The 13,853-nt window shown below is 45.9% G+C and overlaps 1 protein-coding gene across 3 annotated transcripts in view; it reads left to right on the top strand.

Moving 5' to 3' along the window:
- The first annotated feature begins 671 nt into the window (after positions 1-671).
- LOC121568704 (ubiquitin carboxyl-terminal hydrolase 36) overlaps positions 672-13,853 on the top strand; it is a 41,380-nt gene continuing 28,198 nt past the window's right edge. For all 3 annotated transcript variants that reach the window (XM_041879104.2, XM_041879103.2, XM_041879102.2), the window contains exons 1-4: positions 672-789; positions 10,137-10,417; positions 10,730-10,951; positions 11,482-11,592. In XM_041879104.2, the coding sequence (XP_041735038.2) occupies positions 10,150-10,417; positions 10,730-10,951; positions 11,482-11,592 (601 nt within the window). In that variant the 5' untranslated portion in view covers positions 672-789; positions 10,137-10,149. The remainder of the gene's footprint in view (positions 790-10,136; positions 10,418-10,729; positions 10,952-11,481; positions 11,593-13,853) is intronic.

The following is a 13,853-nucleotide window of genomic DNA, read 5'->3' as shown; positions in this document are numbered from 1 at the left end:
GTCCATTATTGTTTATGTTAGATTCAAAAGTGCACATCTTTAATTGAAGGCATCTCATCTTTGATATTGAACGTGCACAATAAGTGACATTTATGGCAAAAGTAAAAACAAGAAAGCATCCGTTTGTCGTTTCCACTCACCACCAAATATGGTGATGAGAGGAAGCACAGTGGCCGGCAGTGGGACAAGGTAGAGCGAGATGGACATTCTGCAAATTTTCTCATCAATTAAACATTTGATCTCAATACAGTTTTCTGTTCCCAAAACTATAATTTGTTACGAAGTGGACTAAGTTTGGAGAATTTACACTTCGCCAAAGTAAAAAAAAAAAAAAAACGCTTACAATGAGCGCAAGGGCAACTTGAGTTATTGCACACGCGCACTTCACATGTACATGCAATAACGAGCCAATAGGATCTCGCTAGCTCGTGCTCGGCTCTGCCCACCTTGGTTTTTCTGCCCACTATGATTAATTTGCTCCCATTGGAAACGACAGGCTGTGGTCTATCTTGGGTTATTTATAAAAATCTTTGATTTTATCGACTCCCTTCCTGGCAGCAGTACACAAGACAAAAATCAAGTGAATATGTTCCACTGATTGGCTGTGTATATATATGTATGCATGAATGGATCGTCTATTGCTAACTTGCATTTTCATTGGCTTCACAAATCTGTCAGTCATCTTTGACCACACCCTCTCATAATGCAGCATGGGGGAAAGAATGTAACAAAATGAAGGAACTGTAGCCAGAGTGTACTTATCGTCGTTTTCGGATGATTGAACATAAGGTGAGTGTCAGTAAAGATATTTAATTATTTAAGAATGACCAGCCTATCGATCTGTTTTTATAACGAATAAACATCTGACGGATATTGTGAGGAGGTTGGGGGGTAGCTAGCTAACCACATTGCAGCATCGAGACGCCACGTTAGTCGTTAGCAAAGATGCTAACCAGAAAGCTAGCAGTAAACAGTTAGCTTACTAATGTTACGTAGTCATTTTGTTAGCTGGCTACCCATGCAGTGACATTTTTCAGTTGTTACAAATAGATACAAATGTAACGAATAGCGTTAACTGTTGACAGTTATCCTTCAACTAAAGGATGTTTGTTTCTCGGCTAGCGTAGTAACTAACGTTATGGGTATCCAACTCCGATTCTAGCTAACATTAGCCTCTCGTGACCCACTGTACTCCGCGTGGAGACATTTTAACCAAACCTGGTTCGGCTAGCTAGCGACAATGCCATGGACGAGCTAGCTAGTTACACTGCCTTGGTCAAGTTGGCTAGCGAAATAGCAAGTTAGATAAACAGCTAAGTACAGCTTGAACGAGGCCCCATAATAATGAAATAACCACGTCACATGAAACATGGCAAATTATTTGGCTCGCTTTGCAGATTAGTTAACGTTGCATAACTAAGTTTGCTAACATGTCTATTCTAACCTGTCTTGCTTGCTAGCTACTGCAGCGAACATGGCTGGCTAGCTAACTTGGTCTACGTCTGTCAAATCTTTGCTATCGACTTCGTCGCCGTGTCTTATTTAGCTAACTAGCATTCTACTAACACATGTAAACTTTGCAGTAGATAGCTAATGTAAGCTTGTGAACTATGTTATTGTACTTCCAAGGCAGGGGGAGAGCGAACTAGTAAACAGTAAATTACTGGTATAGCTAGTTAACTTGCTAGCTACACTTCACAATTCTGTGCATACTTTTTTGTAAACACTGGTCAAGTGTCAGTCAGGGTAGTTGGCTAGTTTCCCGACACTAGTACAGTGTCACTGTGTTTGAAAATATCAATGTCCAGCAATGGGACTCACTGGGCTTATAGCCGATGTTAAGACTTGAGATTCAGCATCTTCCATGCTGAACCTCAAGTCGAAACATATGGACTATTTGGCCTTATAAGAAGGAAGTTTGTAATACTAACTTTGTGGCAAGTAGCTAATGCTGGGCATACACCACAAGACTAATACAATCTTAACAACTTGGATGTGCTCACATTTACCGATTTTCCTTGTCCCAATTATTTCATTCCGTCCATCTTCAACCCCAGGACGTGGGTGATCACATTACACGATGATTCCCTAGTTGATTCTGCCCTGCGTTTCTATTGTCATTGGAAAAAAGTGCCTACATGCTAACAGTGAGCTGCTTTATTAGTGTTGAGATAATATGCACATTATGTGCAGAAACATCACAGAAGAGACAGAGGCACAGAATATGGATAATATGAAATTATATTTTTGGTGTCTGTCATTGTAGGACGCAATGTAATATTGGTGGAGTTCGTTTTGCATGGCCTGGTGCCCTGGGTGAGTGGAGATTTCACTTAAGGACCCTTGGAATTGTCTAAAATGGGTAAACTCTGCTCATCCGGGGCACCGGACCATGTAAAACCAACTCGCCCATTGAAAAGGCGTCCACCAATCTTTCTTCCATCACCTCGGTCCACATGGTGCAGGTTGTTGTTGCTTTCCTCTTCGCCATCATTGTTTTGGTCTCACATGCCCAATGCCCAATCGCATCGTAGCACTGCTCATACTACAACATGGCGAATTTGTGGCAAAATCGTGTGGTGTATGCCCAATGTGGCCCGCTCCCAATGACTGTGGGCTCTCTTTCTCTGTGGCCAACGTGAGTAAGACATTTAAGCGTGTTAACCCTCGCAAGGCTGCCGGCCCAGACGACATCCCTAGCCGTGTCCTCAGAGCATGTGCAGACCAGCTGGCTGGAGTGTTTACGGACATATTCAATCTCTCCCTATCCAAATCTGCTGTCCCCACTTGCTTCAAGATGGCCACCATTGTTCCTGTACCCAAGAAAGCAAAGGTAACTGAACTAAATGACTATCGCCCGTAGCACTTCTGTCATCATGAAGTGCTTTGAGAGGCTCATTTAAGGATCATATCACCTCCACCTTAGCTGACACGTTAGACCCACTTCAATTTGCTTACTGCCTCAATAGATCCACAGACGATGCAATCGCCATCACTCTGCACACTGCCCTATCCCATCTGGAGAAGAGGAATACCTACGTCAGTATGCTGTTCATTGACTATAGCTCAGCCTTCAACACCATAGTACCCTCCAAGCTCATCATTAAGCTCGGGGCCCTGGGTCTGAACCCCGCCCTGTGCAGCTGAGTCCTGGACTTCCTGACGGGCCGCCCCCAGGTGGTGAAGGTAGGAAACAACATCTCCACTTTACTGATCCTCAACACAGAGGCCCCACAAGGGTGCGTGCACAGCCCCCTCCTGTACTCCCTGTTCACCCATGACTGCGTGGCCACGCACGCCTCCAACTCAATCATCAAGTTTGCAGATGACACAACAGTAGTAGGCCTGATTACCAACAATGACGAGACAGCCTACATGGAGAAGGTGAGGGCCCTGGCGGAGTGGTGCCAGGAAAATAACCTCTCCCTCAACGTCAACAGAACAAAGGAGCTGATCGTGGACTTCAGGAAACAGCAGAGGGAGCACGCCCTGGGACCGCAGTAGAGAAGGTGGAAATATTCAAGTTCCTCGGCGTGCACGTCACTGACGATCTGAAATGGTCCACCCACACAGACAGTGTGGTGAAGAAGGCACAACAGCGCCTCTTCAACCTCAGGAGGCTGAAGAAATTCGGCTTGGCCCCTAAGACCCTCAGAAACCTTAACAGATGCACAATTGAGAGCATCCTGTCAGGCTGTATCACCACCTGCTACGGCAACTGCACCGCCCGCAACCGCAGGGCTCTCCAGAGGGTTGTACGGTCTGCCCAACGCATCACCGAGGGCACACTGCCTGCCCTCCAGGACACCTACAGTACCCGATGTCACAGGAACCCCAAAAAGATCAAGGATGTCAACCACCCGAGCCACGGCCTGTTCATCCCGCTATCATCCAGAAGGCGAGGTCAGTACAGGTGCATCAAAGCTGGGACCGAGAGACTGAAAAACGGGTTCTATCTCAAGTCCATCAGACTGTTAAATAGCCATCACTAGCCGGCTACCACCCGGCTACTCAACCCTGCACCTTAGAGGCTGCTGCCCTATATATAAATAGACATGGAATCATTGGCCACTTTAATAATGGAACACTAGTCACTTTAATAATGTTTACATACTGCTTTACTCATCTAATATGTACAGAGGGGGAAAAAAGTATTTAGTCAGCCACCAATTGTGCAAGTTCTCCCACTTAAAAAGATGAGAGGCCTGTAATTTTCATCATAGGTACACGTCAACTATGACAGACAAATGGATTTTTTTTTTCTTCCAGAAAATCACATTGTAGGATTTTTAATGAATTTATTTGCAAATTATGGTGGAAAATAAGTATTTGGTCACCTACAAACAAGCAAGATTTCTGGCTCTCACAGACCTGTAACTTCTTCTTTAAGAGGCTCCTCTGTCCTCCACTCGTTACCTGTATTAATGGCACCTGTTTGAACTTGTTATCAGTATAAAAGACACCTGTCCACAACCTCAAACAGTCACACTCCAAACTCCACTATGGCCAAGACCAAAGAGCTGTCAAAGGACACCAGAAACAAAATTGTAGACCTGCACCAGGCTGGGAAGACTGAATCTGCAATAGGTAAGCAGCTTGGTTTGAAGAAATCAACTGTGGGAGAAATTGTTAGGAAATGGAAGACACACAAGACCACTGATAATCTCCCTCGATCTGGGGCTCCACGCAAGATCTCACCCCGTGGGGTCAAAATGATCACAAGAACGGTGAGCAAAAATCCCAGAACCACACAGGGGGACCTAGTGAATGACCTGCAGAGAGCTGGGACCAAAGTAACAAAGCCCACCATCAGTAACGCACTACGCCGCCAGGGACTCAAATCCTGCAGTGCCAGACGTGTCCCCCTGCTTAACCCTGTACATGTCCAGGCCCGTCTGAAGTTTGCTAGAGTGCATTTGGATGATCCAGAAGAGGATTGGGAGAATGTCATATGGTCAGATGAAACCAAAATAGAACTTTTTGGTAAAAACTCAACTCGTCGTGTTTGGAGGACAAAGAATGCTGAGTTGCATCCAAAGAACACCATACCTACTGTGAAGCATGGGGGTGGAAACATCATGCTTTGGGGCTGTTTTTTCTGCAAAGGGACCAGGACGACTGATCCGTGTAAAGGAAAGAATGAATGGGGCCATGTATCGTGAGATTTTGAGTGAAAACCTCCTTCCATCAGCAAGGGCATTGAAGATGAAACGTGGCTGGGTCTTTCAGCATGACAATGATCCCAAACACACCGCCCGGGCAACGAAGGAGTGGCTTCGTAAGAAGCATTTCAAGGTCCTGGAGTGGCCTAGCCAGTCTCCAGATCTCAACCCCATAGAAAATCTTTGGAGGGAGTTGAAAGTCCGTGTTGCCCAGCGACAGCCCCAAAACATCACTGCTCTAGAGGAGATCTGCATTGAGGAATGGGCCAAAATACCAGCAACAGTGTGTGAAAACCTTGTGAAGACTTACAAAACGTTTGACCTGTGTCATTGCCAACAAAGGGTATATAACAAAGTATTGAGAAACTTTTGTTATTGACCAAATACTTATTTTCCACCATAATTTGCAAATCAATTCATTAAAAATCCTACAATGTGATTTTCTGGATGTTTTTTCCCTCATTTTGTCTGTCATAGTTGACGTGTACCTATGATGAAAATTACAGGCCTCTCTCATCTTTTTAAGTGGGAGAACTTGCACAATTGGTGGCTGACTAAATACTTTTCCCCCCACTGTATATACTGTATTGTATTTTAGTCATTGCCACTCCGACATTGCTCGTCCTAATATTTATATATTTCTTTATTCCATTCTTTTACTTTTAGATTTACATATTGTTGTGAATTGTTAGATACTACTGCACTGTTGGAGCTAGGAACACAAGCATTTAGCTACACCCGCAATACCATCTGCTAAATGTGTCTGCGACCAATAAAATCTGATTTGATAACAGGTCTCATTGTTGTGGGTTACTGCCGAGCGTACACTACACGATTTCGCCACGCTTTTGCCGTCCCAGATGAATGTTCATGTTCGGGGTGAAATCCTATGGCCTTGGGCTAGGATCAGTATGTTGGGACTCGTGTAGTTTGAGCAGGTCAAGGACACACCGATTCTGGCTGTTCCATTCTCCAGACCCTTGTGGGATGTCCCGATAAGTTTCGGACACATTTTGGTCGAGCATCTTGTAGTATGAGCAGTGATACGACGCGATTGGGCAAGGACTGCTGCCAGTGAGCACTCTGCATGTGAGACCCAAACAATGACGGCAAAGAGGAAAGCAACAGGCAGGTTGTCACTAGTTACCACAGCCACAAAGTCAACATGGTCTATATTGTAAAAAGTAATGAAAACAAAAATGTGTTTTTTGGTCTTAATTTAAGATGAGGGTTGGGCATAAGGTTAGTAGTGTGGTTAGGGGTTAAAATCTGATTTTAAGAAGATATATTGTATAAATAGGCAGGATTTAGCCATAATTATGACTGATTGGTGGAGCTGTGGAGAGAATGCAGCTGCCTAAATATTACGTTTTCACCTACATGAACATATTACCTCGACTAACCTGTGACCCCGCACATTGACTCTGTATCGGTACCCCCTGTATATAGCCTCGCTACTGCTGCTCTTTAATTATTTTTTACTTATCAATTTTTCTTAACTGCATTGTTGGTTAAGAGCTTGTAGGTAAGTATTTCACTGTAAGATCTACACCTGTTGTATTCGGCGTATGTGACAAATAAAATGTGATTAGAATATAAGTCCATATTGTCCATGTCAGCCCAACCATTAGAGGGTCCATATTCTGACCCTCAGTCTCTTTTTCGGATGTTTCTTGCACATTTATAATGTGCACACTTATAAAGGCAGAAGCTGTTTGCATGTCGGTCTTTTTTTCTTTGCTTGTACTTTGTTTGCAAAACCATAACACAAAAATGCTGATTTTTCAAAGCCGATTTGCCACCACAACTTTATTAATTCACTTAATCTTTCTCTCTCACGTCTCTCCGAAAGATGATCTATTGCCTCGGAGAACTGACTGTGAATATGGATAGAGATCTGTATATAATCAAGGGAGGCTTGTCTCCACCCTAGCAACAGGAGTCGTTGTCCCAAATGTGGGAAGGCAGGCGACAAGCTTAGGTCCAAAATAAGCTCATAGAAATGCTTTGGGCTTATTTTGGCGAGAGTGAAACTGCTCGCTTCGCCTCTTCCCCTCTGATATGGCCTGCGGCTGCCCCCCTCTTGCCTCATGAATGATGTCATTACTGGTTAAAGACAGCGTAAAATAAGTTATTTCTATGCAAATGTTGTTGATCAGTACAATAAAATAGTCCCGAAGGGAAACTGATTGTTTGCCAGCTGTAGACCCATGAAATCATCCAAAACAAGCTCAATAACTCAATGCATGCACTCACTACTATTGAATATGCATTCACCAGTATTGTGAATAGGCCTAGGCTACATCTTGAGTTAACCAGTTTATCAATAGATTTACCGTTCAAATAAATTATTACTGTTATGTAGTTAAATTGGTTTTTAAAAAGTCACATTGATTGTATAATCTATAATTATATGCATACATGGCTGTCTGAAAAATGTTGATGTGAAATAATTCACCTGTGTTGATATTGTAGCTGAGTTTCTGTCTGGATCAAGTGCCATTCTGTGACTTTGGATAATATGCCTGTTGTTGCCATGGTATCATTTTGGTATTGACTATGGTGATACTAATCCTGGTATCAGTATCGAAGTCAAAATTCTGGTATCGTGACAACAATAGGATAGCCTAACGTTTTCTTGATTGTGATGTCATTAAAGGTCCACATTGTCTATCTGACAGTGGCATAACATTCTGTGTGCTAGCCTGTCTGCTGTAGCCTAGCCTATATGGTTCAATGATTGGGTAGAACAGCGCCCCTATAGAAATGGTTTGGTGAATAAACTGAAAATCCCTGTAGGTGGTCCACCCATTATATCACAGCAGTCAGCTGTGCCATCTCACTGTGGGCTGTGTCATTCTTAATTCTATCAGTAGCCGCACATGAAGGTTAGTCTGCCCTTGTGTGTGTGATGATGCATGTGCAGCCCCCCTTCTCTCCTCCCTCACCTACGTCACTACCAGATATAATGATGAGTCAGGCTCCACTCCCCCTTTTCTCTGTCAAAAGTGTGGGTTTGTACAGAAAACTGCTCTGTGACTGATCCATCCTGTGTGCTGTTGACCTGGAGATGGAACAGGTCTCCTGTGTGTTTCAGCCCCTTTATGGCATCATGCTGGTGCATCACTAACACATAGCCCTATAGTTTGGTAGTGGTACGTCAAATGGACACAAGGTTTAAGTGTAGCAGTCCTTTGTTTACTCTAAGCGTGCTGTTGTTTTTACAGCTCACCATATCATCCTGACTGTTCCAGCTAGCCTATTTGTAGTAGACCTAGTCTTGCATATATATATATATCTCTCTCTTAAGCCAGTACTATTGTTTTGATCAGTGGCACATTTAGGCCTAGTCCATACTGGGTGAATTGTAATTGAGAGGGACTGGGACTGAGGGAAGCGTTGAACGATTAGCCTACTCTCACTACCCTGTCATAATTTCCCATTCAACTCTGTTTGCCAGCACGTTGGCATGCGCCGGAAATGACACGGTCAGGAGTCATTCAGTCCACTGCCCAAACGGCTGACGCATGCAGACCGGGCAGGGCTTGTGAAAAGGTGCACAAACACACAATCTGCTCAGAGATGGCCTATTGAAGAGGCTGCTGCCTTTAAAGGGCCAGTTGTTGCTGGTGTTCTAATAGATTTACCAGCTCCGGATGCTAGACAGTAGGTACAGATATGATATAATATATGCCATAGACTCTTTTATCCAAAGTAACTTAGTCATCCGTGCATACATTTTACGTCTAGCTGGTCCTGGGAATGGAACCCACTATCCTGGCGTTTTTAAGAGCCATGCGTTACCGACTGAGCTACGGAGGACCAGTATCTAGCCTAATTCACTACTCAGTCCCATGTTAAGCATACAAGTGACGTGCAGTATAGCCTGTGACTTTTCAAACCAATTCTCTAGCTTTTCTTAGAGCATAACCAACCTGGCCTGTATTCATAGACGTCTCAGACTAGGAGTGCTGATCTAGGATCAGCTTTCCGCTGTCCATGTATTCGTATTCACTAGAAGGCTAACTTATTTGAGATCAACACTCCTCTAACACTTTATGAATACGGGCCCTGAAGTGAAAATAGTATAGACTGTTACAACTGAATAAATGAAAACAAAGATTGCACATAGACCTAACTAAAGGCATTCTGAGGACATGTAACAGCAGGACTGTACCACACCAGTCTTTTCTTTGTTGTGACAGTGGACTGTTGGGTGGTTGCTGGTTGGTAATGGCGATGACTTGATTGATGTAGGAATAGTCAGAACATGAGTATCTGACCTGGTAGACAGCAGCTGTGCTTGTGTCGAGTCCCACTCCCTGCTACACACGAGCATGAAGACACACACCATGCCCGCCCGCCTCCTCTGTCTTGCATAACCACAGGGACAGCTGCCAAGTCCCAGCCTGACTCCTCCGATACACTCAGTCCTCCTGCCATAATGTGCTGCTCTCTCGCCGAAAAGCACTAGGTCCACGCTTACAGCCAGGGTTTACAGTCTGGGATACCAGTTTAGGAATCACTGACAGGAAATTGAAATTCACTGCTACAGTAGCCTCTCTCTCTGGGGGAATTATGAAGCTGCAGTGCTGTACTGTGGACTGGATATTGTGGCTGTGCAACACAGGGTTGAGACCAATTGCTGCTCAGTAAGCTTTTCGAGGTTTATTATGGTATCATTACTTTTATTCCTAGGCAGGCTGAAAAATATATATACACACTGTGGAATTTAGTGTTTGTTCCTAATGTGACTAAATATTTTAGTTAGCCTTGATTTAATTGTGAGTAGTCTCAAACGGGCCTTGTTATGTGTAATTGTTCTGTTTTTTGCTGTATCTATACTGTAGGCCTGTGTAGAATTGTTTTCAGTTTTGTCGTTGTCAGCACTATTTCACCAGGTCAAATTCCTTGGTACATGTAAGCAAAGGTGATTCTGATCCCAGAATCCCACCCTCTCTATGTCATCCACAGTGATGCTCAAACGATGCCTATAGTGGACAAGCTCAAGGAGGCCCTGAAGCCCGGCCGGAAGGACTCCTCGGCGGGCGACGAGGGCGACCTCAACAAGCTGCTGGCCTCCTCGGCCAAGAAGGTCCTGCTGCAGAAAATTGAGTTTGAGCCGGCCAGCAAAGGCTTCTCCTACCAGCTGGACAGCCTCAAGACCAAGTATGTGATCCTCAACCCCCGCAGCAGTGAGGGGGCCGCATCGGGGCAGAGGGCCAGCACAGAGCCCGCTCAGATCAAGAGGCAAGGTAAGGCCGTTGACTGGGAAATATACTCTCTCCTAGAGCCATTCAAGAGGTTTGTTGTCTAGTTTTCACTGCACACAGCATTTCGACACACTTTGACATTCTTAATCCCCTCATTGTCTCTCTACCCTTTTGGTGGAAAGTGGAATTGAAGAATAGCTCTATTCACCATGAGCGTTTTTCTCTCTCTTTGGGTTTTGGGCGACGTGATCGAGTTAGGCTAAATTGTTGAGCCTTTGTCTGCCAAACTATTCTCTGGCTTTTCTGAATTATCCATGCAATTTCCCTAATTCATCTCACTCCTCCATCCACCAGTTTCAGACAACCAAGGTGGGGGCCAGAGTGATGGGATCCCTGCCCCGCAGAAGATGCTCTTCCCTGGGAACAGACTCTCAATGCGTTGGGAGCGTGTCTACCGGGTGGGAGCTGGCCTCCACAACCTTGGCAACACCTGCTTCCTCAACTCCACTGTGCAGTGTCTCACCTACACACCGCCCCTGGCAAACTATCTACTCTCCAAGGAGCACAGTCGTGCCTGTGAGTAGTTTAGTTGACCTCTGGTTAGATACCTTTTTGAATGGCACAATATGGGAGTTGTAGTGCCAAACCATTAAATAGACAATACAGGTATTTTTCTTCTAGTTGTTGAGACTAAACGGGTCCCCTAAATGGACAGAAATATATTGTCTAGAAATGACCTCAAAGGTTGGATGGAAAGGGGCACCTGTCCAACAGCTCTACTCCCATGAGTAAAGGCATACTGTTTGCTTAAAAACAAAGGATTTGTGTGTATTCACAAGATAAGAAATGTGTTAATATTATATCATAAACCATACAGCCAACATTCACGCCAAAATCTGACATGCACAATAAGCAATGGACCTTCTATATGTTGAAGCAAACTGTTGTGCTGGAAGCCAAATTACTTCCCCATTCTGTTGGGGTATTGACGGTGACTTGACGTCCCCAGTCTGTTGGGGTAATGACGGTTACTTGACTTCCCCAGTCTGTTGGGGTAATGACGGTGACTTGACTACCCCTCATTATTCTATTCCTGTGCATTTCAGGTCACCAGTCGGGTTTCTGTATGATTTGTGTAATGCAGAACCACATCATCCAAGCCTTTGCCAACACGGGCAATGCCATCAAGCCTGTCTCCTTCATCCGAGACCTAAAAAGTAAGTAGTATGCTTCTTGTTTAGCTGGTTTCTGCCTATTGAGTTGGCGTTGGTCTTTGGAATTGTAGTGCAAGGCAAGCTTGTTGTTTCTAGCAGTATTGCAATTTTTGTTGGCCTGTAAAGTACATGGTATTGATTGGCTGTTATATTCTTGATTTCAGTTAAGTTTCAGAAACACTAACCAGGTTTCCATTCAACCTGTTTATGTGAGTAAAGTACGTCGGATAAAAAAATGTCACGACGGGCCTGATGGAAACAGCAAATGTCGACTAAACAAAATACGCTTGACAAGTTGGTATTTTGTGTCTACGATTAATTATGCGAGTAATGGAAATGCTTTTATGCGCAAATATTGATTATAATAACATCATATCGAAGTAAATTGGAGTCACGCAATGATATTGTGTGGTCCTCCCACCACGACTCAGGAAAGAATGCAGTTTATTAGTCTATATAACACAACATCTTTAGTGACAAAACCATCAGTAGAGTGAAAAATGCGATAACTCTTTTATTTTTATTTATTTGTATTCGGTATGTGGGAATTTTGCACTACGTCATCACGCACAGCCTTTTATCCAGTACAACCACTATACTGTTATATAGAGGGGAGGGATGGTACAACCGCCACACTGTTATATAGAGGGGAGGGATGGTGTGAGCTTAGCCTGAAATGAAGCTTCATATGCCCACTCGGATCAATGCAAATGTCAGTAATATAATCTAAGCTTGGCACAGTGAATGACTTACATTTTTTTTATTGGATTAAGTTTGCAGAGACTTAATGGGAGTGTGATCATCCTGTACCTTACTGTAGCTACCTTATGGTGTGTGTAGTAGTAGAGTCCCCTAGAGCAGGGCTGTTCAATTCTGCTCCTGGAGGGCTGAAACACTTCTGTATTTTTTCTACCTGGTGTACCAGGTCTGAATTAGTACCATATTAGGAGAGGATGGAAACCAGAAGTGTTTGGGCCCTCCTGGACCGACATTGAACAGCCCTGCGATGGGCCTGAGTCAGAGAAGCACTGTCTCCAGGGATCACCCTTCCGTTTCCCTTCTTGGTCCTGTCCACCTCTTCCTACTGCCCGCCTTTTTCCTTCCTTATTGCTGCAATACCCTCCTCCCCCCTCCTGTGCTCTCTCTCTCTCCTTCGCGCGTCTCCCTCCCTTGTCCCTCCCTCGCCCAAAACCTTTTCTCGCCCAAAACCCTCCCTCGCCCCTCCCTCTCGCCTCTCCCTCGCCCCTCCCTCTCCCTCGCCCCTCTCTCCTGTCCCCTCCCTCGCCTCTCTCCCTCGCCTCTCTCCCTCGCCTCTCTCCCTCGCCCCTCTCCCTCCCCCTCTCTCTCCCCTCTCTCTCTCTCTCTCGCCCTCTCTCTCTCCTCCCTCTCTCTCTCTCGCCCTCTCTCTCTCCCTCGCCCCTCTCTCTCTCGCCTTTCCTCTCCATCTCCCTCCCTCCTTTCCTCTCCTCTCCTCTCTCTCTCTCCTTCTCTCTCTCTCCTTCGCCCCCTCTCTCTCTCTCCTTCGCCCCGCCCCCTCCCCTCTCTCTCTCCTTCGCGCCACTCTCTCTATCTTCGCGCCCCTCTCTCTCGCGCGCCTCTCTCCCTCCTCGCCTCTCTCTCCCTCCTCTGCCCTCTCTCCCTCCCTCGCCCCTCTCTCTCCCTTCCCTCACCCAGCCCTCCCTCGCCCCTCTCTCTCTCCCTCGCTCCTCTCTCTCTCCCTCGCTCCTCTCTCTCTCCCTCGCTCCTCTCTCTCTCCCTCGCTCCTCTCTCTCTCCCTCGCTCCTCTCTCTCTCCGTCGCCCCTCTCCCTCCCTCGCCTCTCTCTCTCCCTCGCCCCTCTCTCCCTTCCTTCGCCCCTCTCTCCTTCCTCGCCCTCCTCGCCTCTCTCTCTCTCTCGCCCTCTCTCTCCCTCCTCGCCTCTCTCTCTCTCTCCCTCGCCTCTCTCTCTCTCTCTCGCCCCCTCTCTCTCTCTCTCCTCGCCCTCTCTCTCTCCCTCTGCCCCTCTCTCTCTCTCCTTCGCGCCCCTCTCTCCTCCTCTCCCCTCTCTCCCTCCCTGCCTCTCTCTCCCTCCCTCGCCGCCTCTCTCCTCCCTCGCCCCTCTCTCTCCTCTCCCTCCTCGCCTCTCTCTCTCTCCCTTGCCCCTCTCTCTCTCCTCCCTCCCTCGCCCCTCTCTCTCTCCTCCCTCCTTCGCCCTCTCTCTCCTCCCTCCCTCTCTCTCTCCCTCCTTCGCCCCCTCTCTCTCTCTCCTTCGCCCCTCTCTCTCTC

Source organism: Coregonus clupeaformis, unplaced genomic scaffold (genome assembly GCF_020615455.1).
Source record: "Coregonus clupeaformis isolate EN_2021a unplaced genomic scaffold, ASM2061545v1 scaf0164, whole genome shotgun sequence".
NCBI lineage: Eukaryota > Metazoa > Chordata > Actinopteri > Salmoniformes > Salmonidae > Coregonus > Coregonus clupeaformis.
Note: the sequence above shows the minus strand (reverse complement) of the source record. Positions and strands in the feature narration are given on the sequence as shown.